The sequence below is a fragment of the Trypanosoma brucei genome, chromosome 7 (genome assembly GCF_000210295.1).
Source record: "Trypanosoma brucei gambiense DAL972 chromosome 7, complete sequence".
Lineage (NCBI taxonomy): Eukaryota > Euglenozoa > Kinetoplastea > Trypanosomatida > Trypanosomatidae > Trypanosoma > Trypanosoma brucei.
This window is the reverse complement of record NC_026740.1, coordinates 2,102,273-2,117,118: the sequence shown is the minus strand read 5'-3', so window position 1 is coordinate 2,117,118 and position 14,846 is coordinate 2,102,273. Positions and strand designations below refer to the sequence as shown.

At 54.2% G+C, this 14,846-nt stretch overlaps 3 protein-coding genes across 3 annotated transcripts; all 3 read left to right on the top strand.

Annotated features, from left to right (window-relative positions):
- Nucleotides 1-475: 475 nt before the first annotated feature.
- Nucleotides 476-7,663, top strand: TbgDal_VII8490 (hypothetical protein, conserved; the record flags this gene model as incomplete). Its single annotated transcript, XM_011776974.1, has 1 exon — nt 476-7,663. The coding sequence occupies one exon, from the start codon at nt 476-478 to the stop codon at nt 7,661-7,663; it is 7,188 nt and encodes a 2,395-aa protein (XP_011775276.1).
- A 1,116-nt stretch (nt 7,664-8,779) lies between these two features.
- Nucleotides 8,780-12,736, top strand: TbgDal_VII8480 (hypothetical protein, conserved; the record flags this gene model as incomplete). Its single annotated transcript, XM_011776973.1, has 1 exon — nt 8,780-12,736. The coding sequence occupies one exon, from the start codon at nt 8,780-8,782 to the stop codon at nt 12,734-12,736; it is 3,957 nt and encodes a 1,318-aa protein (XP_011775275.1).
- A 1,024-nt stretch (nt 12,737-13,760) lies between these two features.
- On the top strand, nt 13,761-14,846 carry TbgDal_VII8470 (leucine-rich repeat protein (LRRP), putative,(fragment); the record flags this gene model as incomplete). Its single annotated transcript, XM_011776972.1, has 1 exon — nt 13,761-14,846. A coding segment is annotated over one exon (1,086 nt), but the record flags the coding sequence as incomplete, so codon positions are not given.

The window sequence follows — 14,846 nt, the reverse complement described above, 5'->3', positions numbered from 1 at the left end:
GAGGGATGTGTTTGCGTCGTACGTTTTCTTTTTTCCTCTTAGGAGGGTTCGGTACGAATGAATTATTTGAGGCGGTGCAGTAGTTTCATTATTTACGGTTACGGTTGCTTATTTTCTCAAATTACTTTAATTTTTTTTTATTTCTATTTTTCATGCATGTGCAAGTGCAGGTGCTTTTCTTGAGTTTCTAGTATGAAACCGTGTGTATTAATCCACGGTGAGTTACTGCTTGCAGACCAAAGCACCTTCTGAATGTTGAGCGTACGTTTTCTTGGAATCTGTTATTACCCCCTATATTACCGCTATTATTATCGTTATTATTACCATTATTGTAGGGGCGGCACTTGTTTGTTTGTCCCCACCACCTTCCGTGCGTCGCTGCGCGTGCAAGTACCGTTTCCCCTAAAACCACTGATTGCTACATTGTTGCCTTTATCTTTTTCAATAATTCACACTATCACGCAGGGACATTTGTATGGATACGTACAGTAAGTTGTCGCTAGTGAAGGAGAATGATGTCGATGTGAACGATGTCCAAGCGCAAGTAGATGTTATGTACGCGAGTATTTTGGCCTCCGTCGATATGATAATGGAGAAGGAAGCGGCTGCAGCCAGAAAAGGGGCTCCCACGCGCGGGGCAGCTCACCACTTCAAGCAGCGAGGTACGCAGGCTGCGTCCTCTTGCGCATCAGCGGCACCACCAAAACCAGAGACAAGATGCGCACTTCCAGCAACGGAGACGAAGGAGCCTGACGAAGCTGCAGAGACTTGCGCATCTCAATGTGGGTGCTCGTGTGCTCACGAGTGCACGTCCATGGGCCCCAAGGCTTCTTCCGGATGCCAGCACGTTCGTCGTCACAACTCCCAGTTGGCTGCTACAAAGTGCCGTCGGCCTCATGAGGCATCAGCGGAGAAAGTGAAGATACCTTATAGCACTCCGACTGGTCGGGTGGTTAATGCTGCTACGGTCACTAGAAGTTCACAGCATTGCTTCCCCCCATCTACATTCGGAAGTGGTCGGAAGGGGATGTCTGAACCGATACGAAAAGATACGTCACCAGGGCCCGGATCGTACTTCATTGCGGATGACAACAATAACGACAGTGGGGACTGCTACCGCGGACGGGGTGCTGAAGCTGGGCATAGTAAGAAAAGTCACACAAGCGGTCCACATCACACGGGGGTTGAGGTGGTGGAACAGAAGGCGGAGAAGAATGAGCTACTCAAGAGACAAATGGAAATACTCTGTCAGTGTTATTGGAAGCAAATGCCTGATATCGACGCACCGAAGAATCCCGCGGCTCACGCGTCCGACTGCCCTTGTCAGTCACTGAGAACAGTGTGTACAGAGGGGGACAATGACGATCACACCAGCAGCCGCAGCAACTCCGGCAGTGAGGCTGCTCAACCTTGCGGCAGCAGCACAAAGAAAAATAGCAACAAAAAAAGCGGTGCGGCAAAGGCACATGATAGTTTTCAGAAATCTCCCTCGGTGGTTTCGCCGCGGCTTGTAGGACGGCTCTCCAATCGGGGTGCCGTATTCGGAATTTCACCTCGGTGCACTATTTTCGCTGTAGACACATCTGACACTAATACACATCCGAAGCACCGCTCCAGTCAACGAAGGCGCGGCAGAAGTGAGGAGGAAGTCCGAAGCGGTCAGCGGGCAGTGGGAGACTCAGACGTACATGGCAGCGTGCCTTCATACTTGAAACCAACAAAACGAGTTGATGGTGCCTCGGCGGGGGTGTCACCGGGTCCTGGGGCGTACGATGTGTCTGGTGAATTAGGTACGTCTGCATTGTCCCCCGGGAAAACGGCCACTGGGGGGGTGCTAATTGGACGGGCAGAACGAAAGTTGCATGCTGTCAATAATTTTCCCGGGCCCGGAGCGTACGACGTCAAGGAAAAGAGTATGACAGAAACCTCATCAAAGAAAAGTGCCCGCACCCTATCGAGTAGTCGTCGTCAGCTTTCTATACTTCCCACAAAGGAGGCGGTGCTCATACCAGGACCTGGCGAATATCACCCAGAAGCCGCGACACTCTCCGACGCGCGGCGGAGGAGCCCTCCTGCTTTCTCATTTGGTCGTGCGAAGTTACTACGTTATGGACGAGTGCCACTCACTTCTTCACCACCTTCTGAACCAGCGAACGTACCAGGTCCAGGCACGTACGATACCGCTTCTGTGCCAAGCGACAGGTGCACAGCCGTCAGTGGTCGCAGTGCCGTGATAACGAACGTAAGACGTGGTGGATCTCCGTGGAGCAAGGAGCGCACTTCCCCTCATGAAGTACCTGGACCTGGGGCATATGAACCCGTCAGGAGGGAAAGTGGTCCAGCCTACCTTATGGGACGCCGACCAGCAGAGCGGGTGGATACAACGCCTGGTCCCGGCCACTACGAATTGCCACAAATGTCTACCGGTCCACGGTGGCTTGTGTCGGAGTCGCCCTCGGCACCTCTCGAGCCCCATCCTACCCCAGGACCTGGTGAGTACAGTGTTTCCACATATGAGCTAAAACATTCGCATTCCTCTGCGCCCTTATTCCCTACAGCGCCGCGTGTGCTGCACGAAGGGACGAAAGTTGCTGAGACGCTCCCCGGACCGGGAACTTACGAGACAGAGAGACAGACCAGTCCCGTGCGGTCTGCCATCATGGGTACCGCACAACGAGTATCAACGCTTGGCTTCGACTGCTGTGCTGATGTGCCGGGGCCAGGCACTTACACAGCACTTACCACTGTACAGGAGCCACGGGTCGTGTCGCCTCTATTAAACGCCACCGCACCGCGATTTGCGGAGAGTAGCGAACCGGGTGCTGAAGGAGCTGCCGGTGTGGTGGCCACCCCCGGACCAGGACACTACGATGCTGATTGTGGGGATGTGGGAACGAGGGGCCGTGCCGCTTTCTTCGGAAGTGCCCCACGAGAATTACCATTCAACGAGGATGAAGCCGCAAAAAAACCAGGCCCGGGTGCGTACGAGATCGCCATGCCGAAGAATAGCCCGTCTTTTTCAATCGGTCAGAAACTTGACGGCCCAGAACCCAGTGTGTCAGTTCCCGGACCCGGAGAATACGATCCACAAGATCCGATGCCGAACACCCGGGCCGTCGTGATTGGTGAAGCTGCAAGGTTTCAGACTAGCGGTGGGGAAAAAGATCGTCAAGATGTCCCAGGACCAGGGGCCTACACAATAGAGAGACCTCCGGAGTACAGGGGGGCGGCAGTGTTTGGCACAGAGCCACGCCTTTTAAGCATCGACCACTCCGTGGGGAACCACGATGGCAACGACGGGATTGGACCAGGTTCATACGATCCCCAAGTGCCTAAAGGTCCCGCATCGGGGGCAGTGTGGAGCGCCGGTCCCAGGTTTGCTGCCGATACACTTAATGAGGTACCGGGTCCTGGAGCATATGACACTCGGCAGAGCCCAACCCCAACTAATGTCGTGAACTTCGGCATATCTTGTGGCAAACCGTCCCAACGGGCTGATCCCGCAGAGGCTGTCCCTGGTCCAGGGGCGTATGCTCCAAAAGACCCACATGGACGCACGATCCCAGGTGTAGTCTTTGGTTCGTCGCCGCAACACCCGACATCACCAGAAGAGCGTGAAGCGCTTATGCGACCCGGTGTCGGTCCAGGATCATACGAAGTTATCCTTCCCGTCCCGCACACCTTTCACACCACGTTCGGTAGCGCCGCGGATGGACGAATACAGGAGGAGCGGCACGGCGAGTTGGCGGTTGGTCCGGGTCACTACAATCCCCACGATAGCAAGGCCTCTTGTGCGCGCTCCGCCATAATTGGCATGGCACCTCGTCTACAGTCTCATGAAGACAGTTGGAGCATCCCGGGACCCGGAGCGTATTCGTTAGACCCGACCACTGGAGGCGCGTCACCAGTCGGTCCGGTCTCCTTCACAACAGCACCCCGGTTCGACAATGTTGCGGGGGCTGCTGCAGGTGGTGACAACGACGTCACTCCGGGACCTGGGTACTATTCAATAGAAGATCGTGGAACCCTCACAGCGGCTGCTGGTGTTCCTGTGTTCAGCAGGGGGCCACGTGTCCTCGATCTGAAGGAACGAGAACACGCACTTCTTCCCGGGCCTGGCCAATATCATCCGGAGGACCTAAGCACCAAGGTAGGTGGAGCAGCCTACTCTTTTGGAGTGGAACCTCGCATGCCACAGGATGCTACCGAGAACGATGGAACCACACCCGGCCCCGGAGCCTACGATGTCACCATCCCCACACTCACAGCTACAGGCACACGGTTCGGTGTCGAACCACGTGCCTTGGGCTCTTTGAACCATGAGGAAGGGCCGGGACCAGGAACGTATAATGTTGGGACGTCGCGTGCAACGTCACCGACGGCACCTGTCTATCGCTTCCCCACAGCTACCCGGGAGGCGCCCAGTCTTGAGGGAAGCGACGTCCCTGGGCCTGGGCAGTACGACTACACTGGGGAAGATTTATCTCATCGCCGAGCCGTTGTTTCCGCCTTTCCCATAGGTCCTCGCTTTGCAACCGAGAGAGGGGAGGACGAAGCCCCTGGACCCGGGCAGTACATGCCCCACCATCCGCAATGGGACTCTTCCCAAGCATACTCTTTCCCCATGGGAGGAAGAAACGCTTCGCTCACTCTAGGAACGGATGGGCCCGGACCAGGAACATATAGCCCACAAGAACCCTCACTAACGGCAACAGCAGCTCTCTTTGGCATTGGGCCGCGCCAAACAAGCGGAGGTTTGAACAACCTCAGTGGACAAAACCATCCGGGACCTGGACACTACAACCCTGCGCTGCCGACGGATACACCTTCCGTTATTTTTGGCACCGCACAAAGGGACGTAGCAAACACGGGTGGCATTGAAGATGCCCCAGGGCCAGGTTCTTACGACCTAAGGGTGGAAAACCGTGAGGGGATAGCGTATTCCATCGGACGGGCTGCTGCCCAGGATCGCATGGCGGTTGATATGCAAAAAGCCGAACTTCCAGGCCCTGGCACGTACTCGGTGCAGCCCGCATTTCCTGCGGTCGATGGTGGGAGCGGGGCCACTTCATTTGTTAAGGCTGCACGGTTCCCAGATGGCCAAGTTGCCCAAACCGAAGGACCTGGGCCCGGTGCATACAGCATTCAATCGGCGCAACGGACCTCAGGGCCCTTTATTGGTCGAGCGCCCCGTGTTGCCACAGGGGTTGGTGCCAACAATAACGATCTCAGAGAACAGCCAGGACCAGGTCACTACGAGGTCAGCAGTGGAGGGCTTGGGAGTATTGTGGACGGTGGCGTAGCGATGCGTTTCACGAGCGAGCGCTTCCCTGGACTCAGCGGTGGCGCAGTGGGAGAGAGTCCAGGTCCGGCGTCGTACAGTCCCGCAGAGGCCAGAGGTACGAAGGATGGTGTGTCGTTCCCACAGGCACCGCGCCATTCGCCGGCAGAGCTGAATGATGCTTCATCGCGTCCTGGACCTGGTGATTATGATATCCCCTCTACCTGGAACACCACAGCGGGCAACACCTATTCCTTTGGTGCTGAAGAGCGCATGAAAGCCCCCACGGTAGATGCCGATGTACCAGGGCCCGGTAGCTACGATACGAACCGTTACCTGAACGCATATCAAGCTGGGCCCGCATTCACTCTTAAAAGTAAACCAGGACAGAATGAAAACGGTGGTGACCTTCCTGGTCCTGGGAGCTACGATGCAAGTCGCTACATAGATGAAAGTAGGGCGGGTCGTGCGTTTACTCTTCGAGGGAAAGGTACATTTAACGGCAGCAGTGGCAATGGTGATGTTCCTGGTCCGGGAAGCTACGACCCAAATCGCTATCTCGAACAATGCCAAGCCGGCCCGTCGGTCTCATTGAGAGGGAAAGCAGCCCCCGTCGGCGGACATGATGCTGACGTCCCCGGTCCCGGAAGCTATGACGTGAGTAGCTACTTGGAAAGGTGCCAAATGGGCCCCGCCTTCTCGTTGAAGGGAAAACCAACCTGCGTTGACGAAAACAGTGCTGGCATTCCCGGCCCCGGTAGTTATGATGCGAACCGATACTTGGAGCAGTTTCAGTCAGGACCCGCGTTCACACTTCGAGGAAAAGGTGCGTGTAATGGCAATGACAGCGAAGCTGACGTTCCAGGTCCGGGGAGCTACGATCCGAATCGTTACCTCGAACAACACCACGCAGGGCCGTCGTTTACCCTAAAGGGCAAGGCCACGTATAATGGCGAGAATGGTATTGATGCTCCGGGACCTGGGAGTTATGATATCAATCGCTGTATGGAACTGTGTCAGGCAGGTCCTTCATTCACGTTAAGGGGGAAACCAAGCGACACTGGGCAGAAGGGGCCTGATATCCCTGGTCCTGGAAGCTATGATGCCAGTCAGTACTTGGAGCGGTGTCAAGCGGGTCCTGCCTTCACTCTCCGAGGGAGGGATGCGTTTAACAGTAACAGTGCCGATGGCGACGTTCCTGGGCCGGGAAGCTACGATGTGAATCGATATTTGAAGCAGTGTCAGTCGGGGGTTTCATTTACTTTGAAGGGAAAAGCAGCGCAAAATGACAACGAAGCTGACGCTCCAGGTCCGGGGAGCTACGATCCGAATCGTTACCTCGAACAACACCACGCAGGGCCGTCGTTTACCCTAAAGGGCAAGGCCACGTATAATGGTGAGAATGGTATTGATGCTCCGGGACCTGGCAGTTACGATATCAATCGCTACATGGAACTGTGTCAGGCGGGCCCAGCCTTTACTTTGAAAGGAAAAGCATCCCAAGTTGAAGGTAGTGCCGATGTACCTGGACCCGGTAGCTACGACGTTAGCCGCTATACGGAACAATTTCAGTCGGGCCCTGCCTTCACGCTCAAAGGAAAACAAGTGACCAGCGACGGGGTCGACGCCGACGTCCCCGGTCCCGGAAGCTACAACGTAAGCAGTTACGCAGAACAGTTTAAACCGGGACCAGCTTTTACGGTGAAGGGGAAGCCATCGGGCGCTGCCGAGAACAGTGATGGTTTACCTGGGCCCGGAAGTTACGACACGGATCGATACATGCAGCAATGCCATTCAGGTCCCGCCTTCACTCTGAAAGGGAAACCAACGTACGGCGATGGCCGCCAAACGGAAGATGTCCCTGGCCCCGGTGCCTATTGTCCACGACCTACCGAAACAACTCGTGCAGTTTCCTTCGGTCCATTGCCCACCGTTGATTCGACAGCCGTATTTGAAGCGCGGGTGAACGCAACACCCGGGCCTGCAGCGTACGTTATCCCTTCCACACTAAACCAAAAGGCCGTACCGTTTGGGGCAGCGGAGCGGGAGGTGCAGTGCAGAGCAGAAGATGTTCCAGGACCGGGGGCATATCTAACAGGTGGCCCAGTCGTCTTAAAACCCGGCCCCGCATTTACCTTCGGCAGGGGGCCACGCTCTATGACGCTGGAATCTGCTCAGGAGGACGCACCCGGTCCCGGTGAATATCACCACCCCGTTGACGCAAGACCCACCGTACTTGCCTTCACATTCGCTTCTGCCGATCGCTTCGCTGAGTTTGAAGCAGGCAATGGCGTGGGTCCCGGTGAATATTACCACCCGTACCCTACCGAGACCCACGGTGGTCCGGCTTTCAGATTCCCCAAATCTATGCGTGCTGCTTGAGCGGTCGCGAACAAATGTCCAAAGTGTGGCACATGACGCACGCATGCCGATACGTGGCGCCGTTTTAAGCGTCAGAGAGTGGGGAAGCATATGGCGAGACGTCACGTAGTACTCCATTGGGAGATGGGATATGGTACAAGATGGCCGGTCCAGGTGCCGCTTACAAAACGGCAATTGTCTGGTGAGGGTGGGAGCAAACACACTCCACGACGTGTCACGACCGAACAGCTGATGCGGCCGCCGAAAGGGAGGAAAGGGAAAGGAATGTAGAATCTTTACGCAGCAGATATCATTCCCCCGCGCCACAGGGCATGCTGCTGAGTGGAGAAAAAGAGGGAGTGGAATGGGGTGACGCAGACAGCAATGGCTTTCTTTGTTCTTCTATCATATATGTGCCATAGAAACATGGCCCCGTACGTGTGTTTTTTTTTTGTTTTGACATTTGTATGGGGGTTAGAACGCATAGATTTTTTTTTTTTATCAGGCATACGTTGAGTTGGTTTCGATAGAAACTGAATGTTGATATTTGTTGTACCTTACGCACAGAATTCTTCGAAAATGAAGGAGGTAAAAATGAAGTGTATAGCGTAAGAAGGCGCCCCCGCGCCAACCTTTGCACAATTCGAGTGGCTATATGTTGCCATCCCCGCCCCAGACACCTTCTTTAGTTACAAACTAAGAAGCAATAAGCAAGTTAATTTTGAAAAAAAAAAATGACCGTATCGGCCCATTTCCCGCTTCCTTTTTCTGCGTGTGTGTGTGTTTGTTTTTGCACACCCTCCTCCTCTGCTACTTAGAGGTGTGCGTGGAAAGTAGTTTGGCGTTCAGTCAAACACCCTCCTTTCCATTTCTACATTAACCCTCTTCCCACTTTACCCTTCACTGCAAACATACATATGAAGTAAACCTGTTTCGAGCCTTCTGCAGCCAGGGGAAAGGCTGAGGCAGAGAAGGAAAGTAAACTATAGATAGACACACATATACATAATTGTTTATACTGAGAGATATAGATTTATACAAATATATACGAAGTGCAAGCCAGGAATACGAGGAGCTCGGAAGAGCCGGGAATCCTTTTAGGGCGATTTTCTTCCGGTTTCTTCCGCCGCCTCCTTAATGGGAAAAAAGAAGGCGGAAAAGGATAAGGAGCTGTCACTTACCGACATGTTGGGCTCCGCTCCCCCAGGAAGTGTGCCCGTGCAGATGCAGCACGGGTATGGAACAGCGAATGCGCAACCGCGGGGTGGGTTGGCCGCTGGTCAGGCACCACCAGGGCAACCACCGCCAGGGAATTATATGTTAGTTGGTCCCGGGGGAATGGCCCCAAACGTACGGCACTTGTCGCGAGGAGACCCAAGGCTCGTTAGTCAGCAATCCCCACTTAGAGTTGCTGAGGGAATGGACCCACGCTTCTGTCAACCCCAAATGCGACCAATGACTTTCAGGCAGGACCCGTCTCAGGTCCAACCTTACAACCCGGGGGCTCCGGCACCTCTTTCCAGGAGCGGCATTTTGATGCACCCAGGTGGTATGATTCCTGCTTCGCAGCCTCCACTGCACCAGAACACGCATTTGTACCCTTACATAAACAACCAGCGTCAAACTATGCCTTTACAACCCCAGCAGGGATCCGCTGCTCACGGTCCCGTTGCACCACCCCCATCCACCACAAATACCACCGAAGACAAAGTGGAGCAGGAGTCTGCTCCAACAGAATCATCCGCTTCAAAGAAGTCAAGTTCAAAGGGAGTATGGGGATCCGTGAAGGGGATATTTAATGTGTTCAAGAAGGGAAACAAAAAGGGGAATGCGGAACAACAGCAGCAACAAGAAGAGGCATCAGCGCCGGCGGCACGAAATCACAACACGATGCTACAACAGCCTGTAGCGGACCCCGAGCAACGGTTCCGCTCAAACATGCTGGCGAACGCCACACCAGGAACAAGTTATGTCGATCCTACGAAACACTCTCAATCTGCTAATGCAACACCCTTTAGGCAAAGGGTCATGCAAAGTGGAAGCGGTGGCACGGGTGGGGCATCGCCTTTGCGTCATACTGCTGACATGACGCAGAGCAGGACACTGCCGGCAGCCGACACACCTTGTTCCAGTGGGAAACGAAGATCCAACCCCGTTTCCTCCCGGGAGATCCAGTCCGCCTCTCACGAGAAAAACCAAACGAACAAAAGGAGGCAGAAGGATGAGGGAGCGACAGCCTCTTTATCTACAACAAGGGCTTTAGATGATGACAGCAGCAGCAGTGACGGACTCAGTGCTGTTGGTATTGGTAATCAGCGCAACCGCAACGCGCAGCTGAAACCCATCATGTCCATGCCGGTGCCCCGCCCCCGTAACTCCGATTCAGATTCGGACTCCGAGGAGGTAGACGCGAAGGCCAAGAAGCGGGCAACAGTAGAGATCCCGACGACCACGGAGAAAGTAAAAAAGTCAGACGATCGCCGCGGTATGACTGGTCGAAATCAGGAAAGTAGCGCAACGCAGGCACCGAGACGTGCTGATAATGTTGAACCTGTTGTCAAAGAAGCTCCAGCTGAGGCCAAAAGTTTGGAAACCCCCGCACCTTTCGCAAATCATGCGGCGCCAGTAAAGGGCACCGCCCCAATGAAAACGAGGCACGAAGAAACTCAGCCTACTAAGGAACGCATCCCCTCCCCTGCCGTCACCCCCAAAGCAACTCCAACACCACCCCAGCCCGTGGTTAAAAGTGGTGTTGGCACAGGGGCATCCACAACGGGAAGTGGTGTAACTTCTTTTCAAAAGAAAGAGACAGTAAGTAATGATGTGCCACCCACTGTCAACACCTCTAGAGCGGGGGCGGGAAGGGTAATCCGAGAAATTCAGAAGGCCAAGAGTCCCGAACCGAATAGAAAACATGCCACAGATGAGCGAGAACACGGCGGCACGCGGGGAGAGGATAAGCGGTCCACGCATCCCCCACGTTCCCACCACGGTGAAATAGCGTCCGAACGAGGTGAGGAGGTCCTACGGGAAGTGAAGAGCACGGCAACGAACTGCAGGGAACCAAATCGCAGTCCGTCCAGCTCGGGCAAAAGAGTCACGCCAGTAGGAGCCAACGATCGTCACAGTCGCGGTCGTACTAAGGAAAGGGAAAAGGACACTTCGAGTCCTGTGAAGAAACCTTCGCCACGGCGTAAGCCTTCAGCTTCCAAATTGGTTGATCCCCGTGTAGGGCAGAATAGGAAACGGAGGCCACCGCAACCCGACAGCAGCGAAGACGAGAGGGAAGAGGAAGAAGACAGTGACACCGACAGCGATGCATCCGTGGAATCATATTCGGGAGATAAATGTGACAAGGGGGGAACTTCGCCACACAAGCATGGTGGGCATCAGCCAGGCCACACGCATGGTTACACCGACAGGGGGCAACGTAGGACTAAAGCGCATGGGCGTAGCCGCGGTGCCTCCAATAACGGTCATTCCTCTTCGCCATCCTCTATATTCCGTGCAACAGACGTGTACAAGTTGTACTTTCTGCTTAAGCAAGAGATGGAAGAATCGCGTAGGCACAAGTCCTCTCGCTTAACATGCACGAGGACGCCGACCAGGCGAGCACTCCACGGCGGCCGTTGCACCGGGTACATGCACGAAGGGGAAGAAAGGAGGTCCCCGTGGAGGCACGGCAGGGGTTGTTTGGACTTCCTGTTGCCCGGTGCTCCTCCTCCGTCTTCGATGGGGTACGTCAGTGGTGGAAGAAGGAGGTCCTCGCGCTCAATGAGCGCCAGAGACAACTACACGAGCGACCGGTGTCGCTCCAGCGATTCGGGCCGGGCAGACCGCCCACGTCGCGCGTCACACACATTCGACCGCTCACCCAGTTGTTGCTGTTGCCGCTCAACCTGCACGCACAGGTGCAGCCATATGGCACGTAGACGTAGCCACGCCCGCGGCGACGGTGCAGCTGACCTGCATAAAAATCTGAGCCAGCGAAAGGCGAGCCAAATGCAAGAACGGAGACTATCTGCCGAGCCCAAAGATGAGACACGGGACTCGACACGCAAGGGAAGGGGAACCCGTGCAGCTGAGAGTGGTCATAGTAGCGCGGAGAGACGCAGAACACCAGCCGGCATGGCTGCAGCCCCATCAGATGCTGACGGTTTGAAACGAGACCGTAACCTGAAGGCAACAGCGAGGGTCATCGACGCAGATGGATGCATATCTTCCACAGTGCCCCCCGACAAGAAACTTTCCACAAACGTTTCTCCGTGCAAGCCGTCAGTTTTCGAGACACAACGGGAAACTTGCGGGTCACCTAGTAAGGAAGAATCGCAACGCTCGCGTAGACAATGTGCTGAAAAGCTCCATGTGAGCGATGAGCGTATTAGTGGTCGCGTGCCCGGCTCTCTGTCCACCTCAGCCTCGTGGATGGATGACGCGCCGACAGGAACCTCTAGAAAGACCGGGCCGGAAGGCAGTGATCCCTCAGCAGCCACCACCGAGCGAAATGTGGGCGGCGTTGCCATTCCCGTAGTAGACCTCCGCTGGGCGTTTAGGCCTCGCAGCTCATCAAGCGCCGGGTCCAATACTCCGGTTAGGAATGTTCGGGCACCACATGCTTCCAACTTCAGCGCTGCCCACGACCGGCGGCGGGATCGAACGGGTCCAACGCCATCGAAAAGAGCGGATCCTGCGCGCAGTATGAGTGTAAGCTCATGCAGTGGCACCCGTCGCACGGCAGATGTGACAAGGCTGCTACTAAGGGAGCTTTCGTCCACGTCGGCGAGAAGAAAATCAACGTGGCAGCCAACACGAGCGTTTAGCTGTTCAGGGCGGCAGGATACAGGAGATTCCCCTCTACTGCGCCGCCGGAGTATAAGGCGGACAATATCACAGGAGGGGAAAAGGAATGAGGACACATCGTCAACCTCCGTAGTGGTTTTAGAGGAGGTAAAGCTGGACGAGCAAGGCAGGCCGTATGTCCTAATCCGAGAGATACCGCACGGGCCCAAAGCCGTAGAGGCGCAGCGCTGCTTGTCGGAGCGCCTGTCGCAGCCAAAGTTCCGGCGAACACGGCCCGGCAGTGTCGGAGTGTAATGCAGAGATACCCCGATGAGTTTTTAAAAGGTTGCTTTTCTTGAGTTATCCTGCCCTCAGTTACCACAAGAAGCTGTTACGACAACGATTTACCCGGTCCTTTGTTCCTTTCCCTCCCCCCTCCCCCCGCCTCCTTTAACTTACCATACTTCTTTTTTACATTTTTTATGTATTATATCCCTTTACAAGCGTAAGCATGTACGCCTTACTTCGCTTTTTTGTGTTTTTTTTGTTTTTGCTTTAACTGGTTCGCTTGGCGGTAACGACACCGGTATCTTCGGGGAAGGGGGGTCATTAATCTTTGGGCGGTACTTGCTTTACTGGGCGGCAATACTCCGCTACAAGCACATCTTTTTCATCCATCATTACAAGCACGTCTACTTGTTACTGCTGCTCCTATTGTTTGAGGCTTTCCAGTGCATGTGTTTAACAACTGCAAACTCCATGTACACGCTTTACATGTACAAATTACGCCCCACCAAAGCTCATGTGGTCTGCGTAGAATTTTTTGCGGTTATTTGCCTTCTCAGCAAAAAGCAAACAGTGCTGGTAAATGAGATTTTTTTTTAAAAGCTCCTGAATTACCAAATATGAGAAAGTTTCGACATAACGTACGAATTTGTAAGTGCTCAACATACTTTATACTAGAGAAATATCTGGGGAACAAAGCATCAATCTACGGAAACATTCGCCAATCCTATTTTTACGCAACCACTAAATAACTTCCGGTGGAATTTACGCTTGCCAAGAAGTGGTGCACAGTTCCTCAGAGGCCATTCTCAGCATCCGAAGGGATATCTGGTGCTCACAGCCAAATGCATGGGGACAGTTAAGCAGAGAGGAGGTGAAAGCATTCTCAGCACAGTGTTACACCCGTTTGTATTGTCCAAAGTCGCTGGGTGTGCAGCTCCACTTCTTCCGCAACCCTTCCTTTCTTACGTCACTCAAATCGTCCTTTCCACCTTTTTACACAATCCACACTCTTTCCCTCACCAAAAATACAAAAGGCAAAGGGGGAGGCGCGATGGCGAAGCGAAGCCGCTCTGAAGGTGAGGAACAAATGGTAACCAATGAAGATGTGGAGAAGCTGCGGAAGGAGGTCGCAGAACTGCGCAATCATGTCCATATGGTGGCAGCGGAACACGAAAAGCTGCGGGAAGAGTATGATGAATATCGGAGACGACCAGTCACGTGGAAGGCAGTTATAAACTGCGATAAGAACGCACCACTTGAATGTGATGACCCCGCAGACGTGATTGTTGTCGACGACCCGGGGTTTAATCTGAAAGAACTCTCATCACTAAAGGGCGATGTGGGAGAATTGCGCCTCCGACGGTATTGTGGACGCCTGGACCTCGAGTTACTCAGCAATCAAGGGTTATACCTGTTGGAAATCGGGCCGGGTGCTGTAGCCAACATGTCGTGTATCGGTAAATTCCCGTGCCTCCAAACGCTTATCCTGCATGGTACACGGCTGGATAACGAATGGGAGAAAGGTGTGGAGTCCCTTGAGAAACTGCGTGAGATTGTAATGAAGAATATCTCGATGTTACAGGATGCCAAATTCTTAGGGAATGCCCTGTTTCTCGATAGCATCACCATTGAGAACTGTCCCAACATGAATGCCTTCACTGACACACTGACGTGGCCAATTCTCAGACGATTGGTTATTACCGGAACCTCCCTTATCGTTGGCAATGGACTTGTCGAGTATTTTCATGATTGTGTGTCGTTAAAGGTGCTGCGGCTTGGGGATTGCTCGGCGGTGCATAGCAAGATCTCACTGAAAAACTGCAAGAAATTGGTGGAGTTATGTCTTGACAATGTGGGTGTTCGTTCTACGTTCGAGTGGGGAACCGAGCTGCCGTTACTTCGTGTGTTGCGCCTGACGAATAGCAGTGTAACGGATGCCGATGTGAAGGCACTATCAGCATTCACTACGCTCGAGGAGGTGATCCTCAGCGGGAACAAGGAAATTGTTGACATAAGCCCATTGACCAACCTGAGGTCGCTGAAGGTGTTGGACCTCAGCCTATGCAGTCGTGCAAGAATTGTTGGCCCTGTGGACTGTGCGCCACCGCTGGAGAAGCTCCTATGCGGGTACTGCGGT